This window comes from Erinaceus europaeus, chromosome 19, assembly GCF_950295315.1.
Source record: "Erinaceus europaeus chromosome 19, mEriEur2.1, whole genome shotgun sequence".
Lineage (NCBI taxonomy): Eukaryota > Metazoa > Chordata > Mammalia > Eulipotyphla > Erinaceidae > Erinaceus > Erinaceus europaeus.
This window is the reverse complement of record NC_080180.1, coordinates 47,441,412-47,455,060: the sequence shown is the minus strand read 5'-3', so window position 1 is coordinate 47,455,060 and position 13,649 is coordinate 47,441,412. Positions and strand designations below refer to the sequence as shown.

Sequence of the window (13,649 nt, the reverse complement as noted above, 5' to 3'; positions counted from 1 at the left end):
GTGCTGGGGTCAAATGTAAACTATACAATGTTGGGGGCCATGGTCAGTGAAATAGCTCATGTGGAGAGAGTCCAGGTTCAAACCCACCTCCCCCAACAATGGAGGAAGCTTCAGTTCTGTGGTCTCTTTCTCTCTGTCTGTCTCTGAATGAAGGTATGCATGAATGAAGCAATAATTGGAGACCAGGAGATGACTCATCTGGGAGCGTGTGTGCTTTAATCATGCCACAGACTCTGGGCTCCTTCTGGGTCCAGCATTAAAAAAAATATATATATATATATATATATATATATATATATACATATATATATCAGCTTTTGTTTTATCAACAAGGAGAAAAATATGAATTTAAGTACAAAAGAGATAGCACTACGTTCACTGTTCCTAAAAAGTGTTGCAAACTTAATAAAACACAGCAACAGTTTTGTTGTTGTTGTTTGTATGTTTTTGTTTTCCCCTTTGTTTCACAGGTTATGGACCTCAAAGGCCAAATGATCTACATTGTTGAGTCCAGCGCCATCTTGTTCCTGGGGTCGCCCTGCGTAGACAGATTAGAAGATTTCACAGGCCGAGGGCTCTACCTCTCAGACATCCCCATTCACAACGCATTGCGGGATGTGGTCTTGATAGGGGAGCAAGCCAGAGCTCAGGATGGGCTGAAGAAGAGGCTGGGCAAGCTGAAGGCCACCCTGGAGCAGGCCCACCAAGCCCTGGAGGAAGAGAAGAAGAAGACCGTGGACCTGCTGTGCTCCATTTTTCCCAGTGAGGTGGCGCAGCAGCTGTGGCAGGGGCAGGTCGTGCAAGCCAAGAAGTTCAGCAACGTCACTATGCTTTTCTCCGACATTGTGGGCTTCACGGCCATCTGCTCTCAGTGCTCCCCGCTGCAGGTCATCACCATGCTCAATGCGCTCTACACCCGCTTTGACCAGCAGTGCGGGGAGCTGGATGTCTACAAGGTAGGGGGGGGGATGGGGAGAGCAGGACAATGTCCCACTGAAATGAAGAAAAAAAAAATAAAAACAGGAAAGATACTGCAGCCAGGAGAGCTGATGGCAGGCTGTCTCTGTGGGGTCTTCACAGCCACATCCTGGGAGCAGGCATTGTGCATTAATCATGTGGGTGTTCTCCAGCCAGAAATAGCTCTGACTCTGCTCAGAGGCAGAGATAATTATTCCCTGAAAGGGTGGCAATATTGTCTTCTCAAAAACATCAGCATAGAATGGAAGGGTGAGTGAATGGAGGGTGGGGTGTGGGACTCAGGCAAAGGTCATGCTCAAAAGTCAATGAGCTTCGTTCTCAAGACTGTGAAGACCAAGTTGAACTATTCAGGAGGAGAGAACTCCAAGTATGACTCGTGGAAGGGAAAACTTAGCCGTTGTTTCTTTAAAAGGAAAGAAATGTGTTTTACAAGTTAGTCTTTAAATAGGTTAATTCAGCACACAGTTAACATGGGACACATTTCATGGCCATTTCAAAACCCCCAAGTCACCTACTTCAGGCTTTATTGCTGAGAGGCCAAAGGCTGAGAATTAGGAAGAAGCACATCTCTAGTTTTTGTTCTCTGCCATAGTTGGTGGACTGAACAAATTATTATTGATAAATAACTTATCTCATTTCTAAAACAGAACGGAATGCCCACCCACTAAGTTTATAAGCCTGAGAAACATGCTTTATGTCCTATAAGCTCCGGGCACACAACTGTTATAAGGATTATAGTAAACAGTGTCTGCTGCTAACCAGGCATCTGGATTTCCTGAGTTTTCAGGCTGTACTCACAGCCATGGAACCTGACACACAGTAATGTCTTGGTTGGTTGACTTGCTTATTTATTTATTTATTTTGAAGAGAGGTGGGGAGAGAGAGAGAGAGGGAAATTAAGAGGAAGGGGGAAAGGAGGGAGAGAGAAAGGGAGATACCTTTAGTACTGTTTCACTGCTTGTGAAGTTTTCCTCCTGCAAGGGCGAGAACCCTGGTCTTTGCATACCATAATACCTGTGTTCAACCAGGTGTACTCAACCTGGCCCCCAGTAATGTATTGGTATTTTTTGTTTTAGTTTTTAATATACTTATTTATTGGATCTAGAGAGAAGTTGACATGGAAAGAGAGAGAGAAAGACACTTGCAGCATTGTTTCCCCTGCAGGTGGGGACCTGGTGCTTTAACTTGGGTCCTTGTCATTTTAATATGTGCATTCAGGTAAGAGCATTACTGCCTGGCTACATGGATTTTTTTTTTTATACAACTCTTATGACTAAGTACTAGTGAAGGGTTTTAATAGACTGATATTTTAGAACTAATATCTTTAGGAGTATAAATATTTGTAGGCAGGAAAAATAGCACTGCGATTGATGCAATATGCTTTCACATCTGAGGCACTGGAGGCCCCAAGTTCAGTCCCTGCCACCCCAATAGACCATAGATGAGCAATGCTTTGGTTAAAAAAATAATTAAAAAATAAATGACTCCAGTGTTTTAATTATTGGCATTAAAAATAAAGCATATTTTTCCTTTTTGGAGTGGAGGACATGAATCCTCTCTTAGCTTGTCACATAGCAACCTGGCATTTCAGAGCTTGCTGTGACATGAGAAAAATTAATTACCAAGGAGGAAAAAATCATTGCTTTTGAGAATACATAGACCCAGATTTTTTTTCCCAATCTAGATTCTAGAAGTAAAATCTTTTTTTTTTTAATTCCTAACAGGAAATTCCAAACAGAGTTATGATTCCCTTGGGGGAAAAAAAAAGGTCCTTGTCTAATTACAGATAAAATAACTGGCTTCCCTTAGAGTAAACTTGATGGCCTCTTGTGGAATTTACTATATTTACTTGTAGATTGTTTCTATCTTGAGAATGTTCCCTTTCTCAGAAAGAAGAGAAGGAAATCTTGCTCTTCTTTGCAAACTGCTGCAATTACTTTGCAGAGCGACCCGTAGCAACTCTTCTGAATCTGTGCTTCTTACCAAGAACAGCAGCAGTAGAATTCCCTAATTAGTTCAAGTATGGCTCAAACTAGATCGTGAATTACCTTCTCTTATGCTCCTTATTCCTCCTTTCCCTTTACTTCTGACTTTGAAGTAAGATGTGTGAAGACAACTAAAAGTAAAGAAGAAGGGGTCTCAACTGCAGGATAGATGGCCTATGCAGACTGGGTTTGGGGCTGTTATTATTATATATTATTGAGTTAATAATGATCAAGAAGACTGTAAGATAAGAGGGGTACAATTCCACACAATTCCCACCACCAGGGTTCTGTATCCAATCCCCTCCACTGGAAGCTTTCCTATTTCTCTGGGAGCATGGACCCAGATCATTGTGGGGTGCAGAATTTGGGAGGTCTGGCTTCTATAATTGCTTCTCTGCTGGACATGGGCGTTGGCAGGTCAATCCATACTGCCAGCCGGTTTCTATCTTTCCCTAGTGGGTCAGGGCTCTGGAGAGGTGGGGTTCCAGATTGGTGAGGTCATCTGCCCATGGAAGTCAGGTTGGTGGCATTGTAGCTTCTGCAACTTGGTGGCTGAAATGTTTTTATTTTTAATGTGTGTCTTCAACCAGGTGTGTGTCTGCCCTACCCGGGTTTTATTTTGTTTTGTTTTGTTTATTTGTTCATTTTACCAGAGCACTGCTCAGCTCTGATTTATGGTGGTGCTGGTGTTGAAACTCAGAGCTCAATAGCCTCAGGCATGAAAATAGTTTGCATACCCATTATGCTATCTCTCCAGCCCTGGATAGAAAGATTGTATATTTTTTTTCCAGGTCAATGTCTGAGTGTTGCACCTTGCAAGAAATACTTAAACTCATTTATTCCAGGGCCTGACTGAACCAGGGTTTTATTTTTATTGTTTATTTATTCTGCCACCAGGATTTTCCTGGAGTTTAATGTCTGCACGATTCTATCATTTAGAACTCCTGGCAACCTCATTTACTTATTTTCCAATAGCTAGTGAGAGACGGGGGCGGGGGGTGTTGGGCAGTGGCACATCAGGTTAAGTACACATGGTGCGAAGCGCGCAAGGAACGGCATCAGGATCCTGGTTTGAGCCCCAGGTCCCCACCTGCAGGGGCCATCACTTTACATACCATGAAGCAGGTCTGCAGGTAAGAAAATAAGAGAGAGAAAGAGAGAGAGAAGAAACCACAGCACTTCCTCAGAGCTAGTGCAGGTTTCTCTTTGGGCTTGAATCAGGTCGTGTTATGTGATTAAGTATGTACTCTACTGAGTGAACTATCTCCTTGCCTCTTGAACCAGGACATTATTTAATTCTGTGTTCTTTCTTTTAGTCATTGTTTGGCTTGTTTCAGCATTGATTCATCTTTTGTTTTGGCAAACATTTACATGTAACCCAGCATTTGCTAGCATAGTTAGGGACACTGAGTTCACACGTCCGAGGAGCAATGGAATGACACTGACAAGTACTAGGTTTTCATATGACATTATAAAGACACAGTTCATTCACATCTGTACTAGGTACTATAATAGCACAGACACAAAGCACCTAAGGACACCCTAAGGGAAGAGAATGCCACTTCCATGACTAGCAGCATTTATGGATTGCTTTCCATACTGTAGCCATCGTATTTGGTACTTTTTGTGTATTTGGCACTGAGAAAAAGCTAGAACACATCACTGTCTTTATTTCATTCATCAAACTCACTTACTCATGCCTGCAAATCCAGTTCTTTTTTTTTTCCTTTCCTCCCCCCCCCCTTTTTTCTTGCCTCCAGGGTCATTTTGCCTGCAGTATGAATCCACTGCTCCTGGAGGCTATTCTTTCCCGTTTTTTGTTACCTTTGTTGTCACTATTGTTATTGTTGCCATTGATGTTGCTGTTGTTGGATAGAACAGAGAGAAATAGAGAGAAGAGGGGATACAGAGAGGGAGAGAGAAAGATAGACACTTGCAGACCTGCTTCACTGCTTGTGAAGCGACCTCACTGCAGGTGGGGAGCGTGGAGGGTGGGGGAGGGCTGGAGCCTGGATCCTTACGCCAGTGCTTGTGCTTTGTGCTATATGTGCTTAACCCGCTGCGCTACCACCCGACGCCCAACAAATCCAGTTCTTTATCCTCTGTGCCACCTCCTGGGGGCCACTCTAGAGACATTTCTAATGATGGAGTTGGTAAAATCATTGGGAATTCTAGGGTGGAAGCCACCTCTGACATTGTACCCACAGCGTTGTGCTGCCTCTCAGCAAGATGCTCTGAAGTGAGGTGACTTAATCTGGTTCATTTCCTGAAAGGATAGTTTGTGTCTGAGGTGTCTTATTTACTCTGACTTCCCATGGAACCAAATATGATCATTTCCCCTATGTGCTGTTTATGATGATGCTTCCAGAATATTTATTGTGACCTGAAAAATGTTTTGAGTGCAGGTGGAGACCATTGGTGACGCATATTGTGTGGCTGGGGGATTGCACAGAGAAAGTGACACCCATGCTGTCCAGATAGCACTGATGGCCTTGAAGATGATGGAGCTCTCTGATGAAGTCATGTCTCCCCATGGAGAACCCATCAAGGTAAGGCAGACCAGAACTTGTCCTGGAGATGCCATGAGAGGAATGCTTATTAGTAGTCAGAGAAATAATGAATGGTGTTCCAGTCAGGGTTAGTTGCCAAGGACCAAACCTCTAAGTTGATTAAGTAGAGAAAGGTTCACTGGAGGCTATTTCTTGGCTAATAGAACCAGTGAGGTGGTCAATGCCATCTATGATCCCACTCATGGACAGAACTTAAGATATAAGAACAGAAAGTCAAATTTGGATTGATTTGGTGTATTGCACCAAAGCAGTGAGCTAAGGGGGCGGGGAAGGGGGAGAGGAAGGGACTTGGGGGACAGGGGAACTTTCAGGTCCTGGCATACAATTATGAACCTAGTGTAGGAGTGAGAATGTTTCACAGGCACCTATTTTGGTGAGATGAAAAATTGTACCCATGTACCAACAACTGTACTGTAAGCCATTGGCATCACAATAAAAACAAGCAAACAAATAAAGAAATAAAGGGTTAAAAAAATCCATCTAATTTTCAAAAAATGGCTTCTAGTTTTGGTGGTGGGTGCAGTGTGCTATAACAAACATTTGTATTCGTAGACACACTGTATACAGTGTTAGGAATCACTGTCACCTCCGTGGTTAAGAACAATGACTCCTGGGCTGAGAAGTTACTCAGTGGGTGGAGCGCATGCCTGCTCATGTGTGCGGCCCAGGTTTGAGCTCTAGCACCACATGGGAGGGGCAGTGGCTCTGGTGTCTTTCTCTATGCCTTTGTCTCTGAAAACAAAACAAAACAAACCTTGAGGACTGGAAAGTAGCTCACTGGGAGAGCATGCTGCTTTGCAGTGTGTGCATCCCAGGTTTGAGCCCACCCTCCACCAAACTGCAGAAAGCTTTGGTGCTTTGTGTATGGTGTGTGTGACACACACACACACACACACACACACACACACACACACACCATCCCTCTCTTCCTTTCTGTCTCTGAAAAACTACTTCTGGTAAAATCATGCATAGGTGAGGCCATAACTCTACATAAATATAAATAAATAATAAACAGATAAAATAAATGACTTGGAAAATCTAGCTTCAGAACCACAGCTTTTGCTACTGTCTGGAAACAGGCTTCAGAACTGTGTTACTATAGCCAACAGAAGCTGTTAGGTTCAGAAAACTACCAGTGATGGAACAAAGCTGTACTTTTTGTCCTTCTGACTTGACTAACATTGGAATCCTGCATGAGGAACCTCCCAATAAATGTGATTAGAAACAGGGCTCTCCTATAAGCCTGCCACAGGAAACCTGAAGGCTTCCTCAACTGTCCTGTGGAACAGCACAAGGGAAGTACAGCAGTCTTGGCTTCCAGATCTCAGGAGAGTGTCTGATTCACGAAGTCTCTGCGTATCTAGACACTGCGAGGGAATTTGGGAAATACACAAGTGTCCCTTCATTCTCCAGTTCATATAGGAGAAGACGTCACACTTGCATAAATATCAATGGCTAAATCATCAATGTTTTCCAAGAACATACTATTCTAAAGCCTCTAAATGGATGAAGTCCAAGAGTAAGATCTTCTTCCACATGAGAAAATTAAGATGCTAGGCACTGGTTGAGTGAATATGAATAGACAAACATTATCATGTCTTCCTTGTATTTCTGAAGCTGACTCTAAATTTCTATAGAACAGTCCAGCAAGATAGCTCACATGGGAAGGTTCCTGCTTTGCCAGGGATACTACCCAGGTTTGAGTCTGGTGTCCAGTCAACTAGGGGAAACTGTGGTGCGTCAGTGTCTTTCTTTTTCTCCCTCTGTCTATCTCTGTACCTTTTTATCTGAGTTAGCGCTGAATAGTGAAGCCCCAAAGATGACCATAAAAAAGGAGTTCTCAATTGATTATCTTCAGAAATGGACTTTTGAAATAATTAGTATCTTATCTGGATATATATACATATATATATTTAATTTTTTTCCCTTTTGTTGCATTTGTTATTGTCATTGTTATTGCTGCTGTTGTTGGGTAGGACAGAGAGAAGTCAAGAGGAAGGGAAGATAGAGAGGGGAGAGAGAGATAGACACTTTCAGACCTGCTTCACCGCCTGTGAAGCGAACCCCCCTGCAGGTGGAGAGCCAGGGGCTCCAACCAGGATCCTTACACGGGTCCTTGTGCTTTTGCGCCACATGCGTTTAACCCGCTGTGCCACCGCCTGGCTCCCCCTATCTGGATATATAAAAGTTGTTTAAAAAAAAAAAACCTATAGTATTTAGAAATAGAGCCCTTTTTCTCTGTAGTTCTGATAGAAACCATATATCTAGACCGTTAAACAACCATTCTCTAAGTCAGTTGTCCTCATAGTGATGTGTGGCTATGTGACATATTTCCCTAAATTGAGAAGTACAAAACCACATGCCTTTTACTATACAAGAATTCTGTGCATGAGGACTGTGGCATAACATAGCAGAAGTACTTTGTCTTCTGTCAGCGTTATCTGGAACCTCAGATGGTTGAGGGCGTTTGGAAGAGTTGAGACTGTACCATTTTAGAGTTGGAGGACCCCTTCCCAAGAAAACTGCTTCTCTTGTGTGTCCACATCCTTGCACTGAATGGCTTCAAGATTAAAGTCAGCTGGGATTGTTAGCACAAGTGCTTATATGTGGTGCTCTATCATTGTGGAAACCTGGAGTACTCATGCTGAAGAGATGGGGGCTATTCCCTAGTCAACAAGATGGTGGACAACATTTTTATGACTTAGCCTTGAGTCCCACTTGTATTATTTATTGATCAAAGCAACTGTAGGCCTGAACAGAGTGTGGGTGCTTAGTGCTTCCTATCTCAGTAGGAAGAGCATGAAATAGACTGTGATGGTGTCTTATAGGCACCATAGCATTTGACATTTTCAGACTTAATTTGAACAATTGCACTTTAATTATAGAAGGAAATTAAATATTTCTTTTACTAAGTGCTTTTTTGTGATGGAACTAATAATCAAAATAAATGCTTAAGATATGCAGGGTAATAATAAAACCAGTGGCTTTCACCTAAATGTGTTTTAATTAAATTAATAAATTAAACAAAAAAATAAATTGAGTGTAATTAGGGCAGGAGGACTAGTGGCATGATTTTTAGTTATCCAAAGAAATGTAGTTTTAATTTAATAATTGCATGAATTATTTTTAGCTAGTTTCAAAGAAAATTACCTGGGCAACGAATTAACTTTATTGAGCTATGAAGCAAAATGTTACCTTATCATTTATTCTGATCTATAGTCTTGGGAAACAGCTGATGATCTTAGGAGTTAACAACAAATATTAGATGTAGAAGGGAACAGTGTTTTTAGTAGAGAGAGAGAAAAAAAAATGTGTGTTACTAGGTGCCTATTGAGATTTCAGTGTTATGAAGTACACAAGGACATGCAGAGGGTAAAATAAGACTCCCAGGCATATGAGGCACATGGTCTCAAGTTCAGTCACTGAGTGATGTTTATGCCCCCCTTTCTTCCTCTCCTTAATAAATAAGTAGTATATGTTTAAAAGAAAACAAGAGTTGGTGGGTCATGTCTATCTGGTTTGCAACCCTCTGCTATTTTCTTCCCCTAAGTTTGATTGATTTATTTAAGAAAAAATAACTGTAAACATCAGATTTATAGAGAAGAAGAAAAAAATAGGGGCCAGGAGGTGGTGCACCTGGTTGAGCACACATATTACAATATACAAGGACCCAGGTTCAAGCTCCCAGTCCCCACCTGCAGGGAGGAAGCATTACAGGTAGTGATGAAAGGCTGAAGGTGTCTCTTTTTCTCTCTGTGCCCCTTCCCTCTTCATTTCTCTTTGTCTATATTCACTAGTAAAGAATAAATAAAATATTTAAACTATTACAAAAAAAAGACAAAAATATGGAGTATGTAGAGGGAGGCTACATAGTCAAACAGAAGGAAAGGCAAAGTGAAGTGTAGATGATGCTGAGCTGAGTAGGGGGATAGGGAGCTGGGGCTTCCCCAGAGAGTGGGAGAAGAGCTCCCATGATGACATCAGGGTGGCCGCATGACAAAGAGCAAATGCTCTGTAGTTAGGAGGTTTCCCTGCTATGTAGCTCGGCTACTCAGACAGAAAGGAGAAAGGCGTTTCTGTTGGTGTATTACACCAAAGTAAAGGACTCTGGGGCGGGCGGGGGTGTTAAGTGTACACACTACAGTGCTCAAGGACCCAGATTCAATCCCGTTCCCCCCACCTGCAGGGAGAAAGCTTCACAAGTGATGAAGCAGGGCAATAGGTGTCTCTGTCTCTGTCCCTCTCTCCTCCCTCCCCTCTCAATTTTTCTGTTTTGTATCCCATATAAATATTTTTTAATTTTTTAAAAAATTTTTCTTTCTTTATTTATTGGATAGAGATAGAAGTTGAGAGGAAGAAGGAGACAGAGAGGGAAAGAGAAAGAGAGAGAGACACCTGCAGCACTGCTTCACCACTTGCAAAGCTTTCCCCTGCAGGTAGGGACTGGGGGCTCGAACCCAGGTCCTTGAGCATGGCAACAATAAGTAATTTTTAAAAAATAAAACTAGAAGCCTCAATAAGTAAATTTAAAAAAAACCTGAGAAATGTTATACATATACCAGCTACTGTATCTTAATGTCTACTATAAACAATCTCCCCAGTAAAAGGGGAGGGAAGAATGATCATTTCTGGTAATTACCCTCACTGTAGGTAAGACTTTTGCAATTGTTACGTTTTAAATAGTTAAGGAACTATTGGGTTGTTGGAAAAAATCATGGTGTATTTTTGCATTGAATAACATAAAAACTATGTCCTCACTCTTCCCACAACCCAATAGTGAAATTTCCTCTTGAGTAGCCAGGGCCTTGATTGATTTCAGCTGGGAAGAATCCACATGCTGAAAGGACACATTTGGGGGAAACATATTGGGAGGCCTTTCCTTCAAAACCCAAGGGCTTAGGAAAAGAAAGTTTAGAAACGTAACTGACTCTGTACTAGTAGTAGTGTATTGGACTTACGCAGTAGAGGGAGGTTGGCTGGAGGTTTTGAGAAAGAAAGAAGTGGAATGGGGGATAGTGAATGGTAAAAACTTAACACAGAGTATTCAAACAGCACTGGTGAGAGGGAAGTATTTTACCAAGATTGAAAATGTTCTGTTCCTTTGTGCTTTTCAGATGCGAATCGGACTACATTCTGGGTCAGTTTTTGCTGGAGTTGTAGGAGTTAAGATGCCTCGTTACTGCCTCTTTGGAAACAATGTCACCTTGGCTAACAAATTTGAGTCTTGCAGTGTCCCGCGGAAAATCAACGTCAGCCCAACGACCTACAGGTATTGGTTGCATTGAGCATCTGCAACTGACTCTTTTTATTTACAGTTGTCTTTTTCCCCCTATCAGTTTATTTCCTCCTCCTTGATAAATTTTTTTTTTGGCTTGGGTAATCTTAAGGGGAAAAAGAAAGACAAGAATTCCTACTTTAACCCTTTTTTAAACCACTCATTGGCTTCATGAGAATAACTCTCCTGAGATATTTAGGCCATCTGAGATTCTTGATAATACATCGGAAAGGAAAAAAGAAAAAGACCAGAACACTACTTAGCTCTGGCTAAGATCTGTGGCAGATTGAAGCTGGGACCTCAGAGCCCCAGGCAGGAAAGTTGCATAACCATTATGCTATCTTTCTGGCCCCATCATTCTCCTTCTCAAAGCAGGTAGTAATGCTCACTGTCCTTTGAAAGGTATTCTGCCATCAGCTAATGCAGCTGAATTGGTAAAATAGTTCACTAGGATAGTGAGTCCACCTGCTTTTCCTGGGGAGACTCAGGCTTGAACCAAGGCCCCATGCTATCCCACTGGAAAACGTTTCAATGCTGGAATATCACTCCCTTCCCCTCCCCTCCCCTCTCCTATTTTTCTGTATATGACCAGCATATCCCAGAGAAGTAAAGCCTCAGTGATGGGAAAAACAAAACCAAAAATTAATCAGCTAATGTATTAGAGTGCAGCCCTGGCACTAACTGCGAGTTAGCACAGAATCCACAAACTTTACAGCTTGTCCTCAACAAGACTGCTCTGAATTCAGATGCCGATGATGTGTTAACATCATCTCTCCTTTTAAACATCTAATTCTAATGAAAACTCTTTAATAACAATGACAAAAAAGAAAGGTTCTCAGATCTCTGTGGCAACTAATTTTTTATGTTTATTTATTTTATTTTTTATTATCTTTATTTATTGGATATAGACAGCCAGAAATTGAGAGGAGGGGGAGATAGAGAGGAAGAGAGACAGAGAGACATCTGCAGACCTGCTTCACCACTCGCAAAGCTTTCCCCCTGCAGGTGGGGACCAGGGACTGAAACCCAGGTTCTTGTGCACTGTAACATGTGCGCTCAAACAGGTGTACCACCATTTTGCTTGTTTCTACCTTCTGTTCACTCAAATTCATTGCAGTCAGTGTGTCTCCCTTGCAGCGCACTGAAGTGGTTCTTTCCAGGATGGTCAGTGTATTCTGTCACTTCTCCTTATCTCCCTCAACTGCCCAGCTGCAGGTGAATTGCTGGAACACTTCCCATTACCCATGGTTGCACTTTGTCAGTTTCCTTTCTTTCTAATTTTTGTTTATAAAACAGAAATATTAACGGACCATAGGATAAGAGGGATACAATTCCACACAGTTCCCACCTATTTCTTTTGTTGGTACTTTCTCTGTTAAGCCTTTGAATCTCCTAATGCCCAGAACCGTCTTACTCTCATCTTTGTCTGAACCTTTATGATTCACTTCTTTTTAAAGTCCACCCCACTCCATAATTCCTCAAGGCTACAGACTCACATATTCAATTTTATGTATGTCTTTGGATGACTAACTAGCATGAAATTAAATAACTGGATCAAAACAATTGATGGTTCATACACACCACCACCTTGGTAAAAATCCACTCCCTCCCAGACAAGTGATTTTTCAAGATCTGTTTATTTTTGTGAGACGTACTGGGGCATGACCAGAGCATGTGTGTCCTGTGTGTTGTTTCTGTGCTGTCTCCCCAGCATACCTGAACATGATCTGACTCCTTAAGATGACATAAAGTTCTAAACCTGGAGGAGTCAGCCCTTCCCATCATCACAGCCCACCACCTCCACCTACCAGCAACACTGAGTACAGCCTTTCTCACCTCCCTTAGCACTATATATACTCAGTTCAAGTCACTGCTGTCTGCCCCATCTGAACCAACTCAGTATCGTTCTCTCTCCTTTTCCAGCCTTGGCTTTTTGTTGTTGTTGTTGTTAAGGATTTATTCTACTTCATATGAAATAGAGTTTCACATGAAAAAGAAAGTCACTCTGGTGTATCCAGCGCCTTGGGTTGACTCTGCAACCTTCTAACCTCAGGCATGAAAGTTCATTGCATAAGCTACTTTTTTTTTTTAACTCTGGCACTGTTACTTTGAGTAAAACTCAAACCCTCCCTATATTTTATCACCTAGTCATTAACTAACTCTCATGAGCTACAGACTTTCTATTGAAATTTAAATTATTATCCCCCGCACCACCATAAGCCAGACCTGAACAGTGTTCTGGTAAAACAGAAAAAAAATAAAATAAAATAAAAATAAAGAAATTTAAACTATTGACATTTAAGTTTACTTATATATTGCAGTGTTGCTAGAAATACTCAGGTGGGTACTATATAATAGTAATATATCCTTCTTTAGAAAATTTATAAAATTGGAAAGTTATAAAGTAAGTGAAATGGCTTATCCTCTCATCATCCAGATACAGAAGCTAATCACAACATATCTATATCTATATCTATATCTATATCTATATCTATATCTATATCTATATCTATATCTATATCTATATCTATATCTATATCTATATCTATCTATCTATATATATATATCCACTAGGGTCATAGCCGGGCTCGGTGCTGGCGTTATGAATCCATTGCTTCAGACAGCCATTTTTTCCCTTTTCATTTTCTTTCTAATTTTTATTAGATAGAACAAAGAGAAATTGAGAGAGGAAAGGGAGATAGAGAGAGGGAGAAAAAGATAGGCACCTGCAGACCTGTTTCACAGCTCCTGAAACTTCCCCCCTGTTGGTGGGGAACAGGGGGCTTGAACCTGGGCCATTGCCCTTGGTAATATGTGTGCTTAACAGGGTGCGCCACCACC

The 13,649-nt window shown here is 41.6% G+C and overlaps 1 protein-coding gene across 4 annotated transcripts in view; it reads left to right on the top strand.

Annotated features, from left to right (window-relative positions):
- Positions 1 to 13,649, top strand: part of GUCY1A1 (guanylate cyclase 1 soluble subunit alpha 1) — a 58,975-nt gene that overhangs the window by 41,517 nt on the left and 3,809 nt on the right. For all 4 annotated transcript variants that reach the window (XM_007535056.3, XM_060178911.1, XM_060178912.1 and 1 more), the window contains 3 exons: positions 471 to 956; positions 5,369 to 5,512; positions 10,648 to 10,802. In XM_007535056.3, coding sequence (XP_007535118.2) covers positions 471 to 956; positions 5,369 to 5,512; positions 10,648 to 10,802 — 785 coding nt within the window. The remainder of the gene's footprint in view (positions 1 to 470; positions 957 to 5,368; positions 5,513 to 10,647; positions 10,803 to 13,649) is intronic.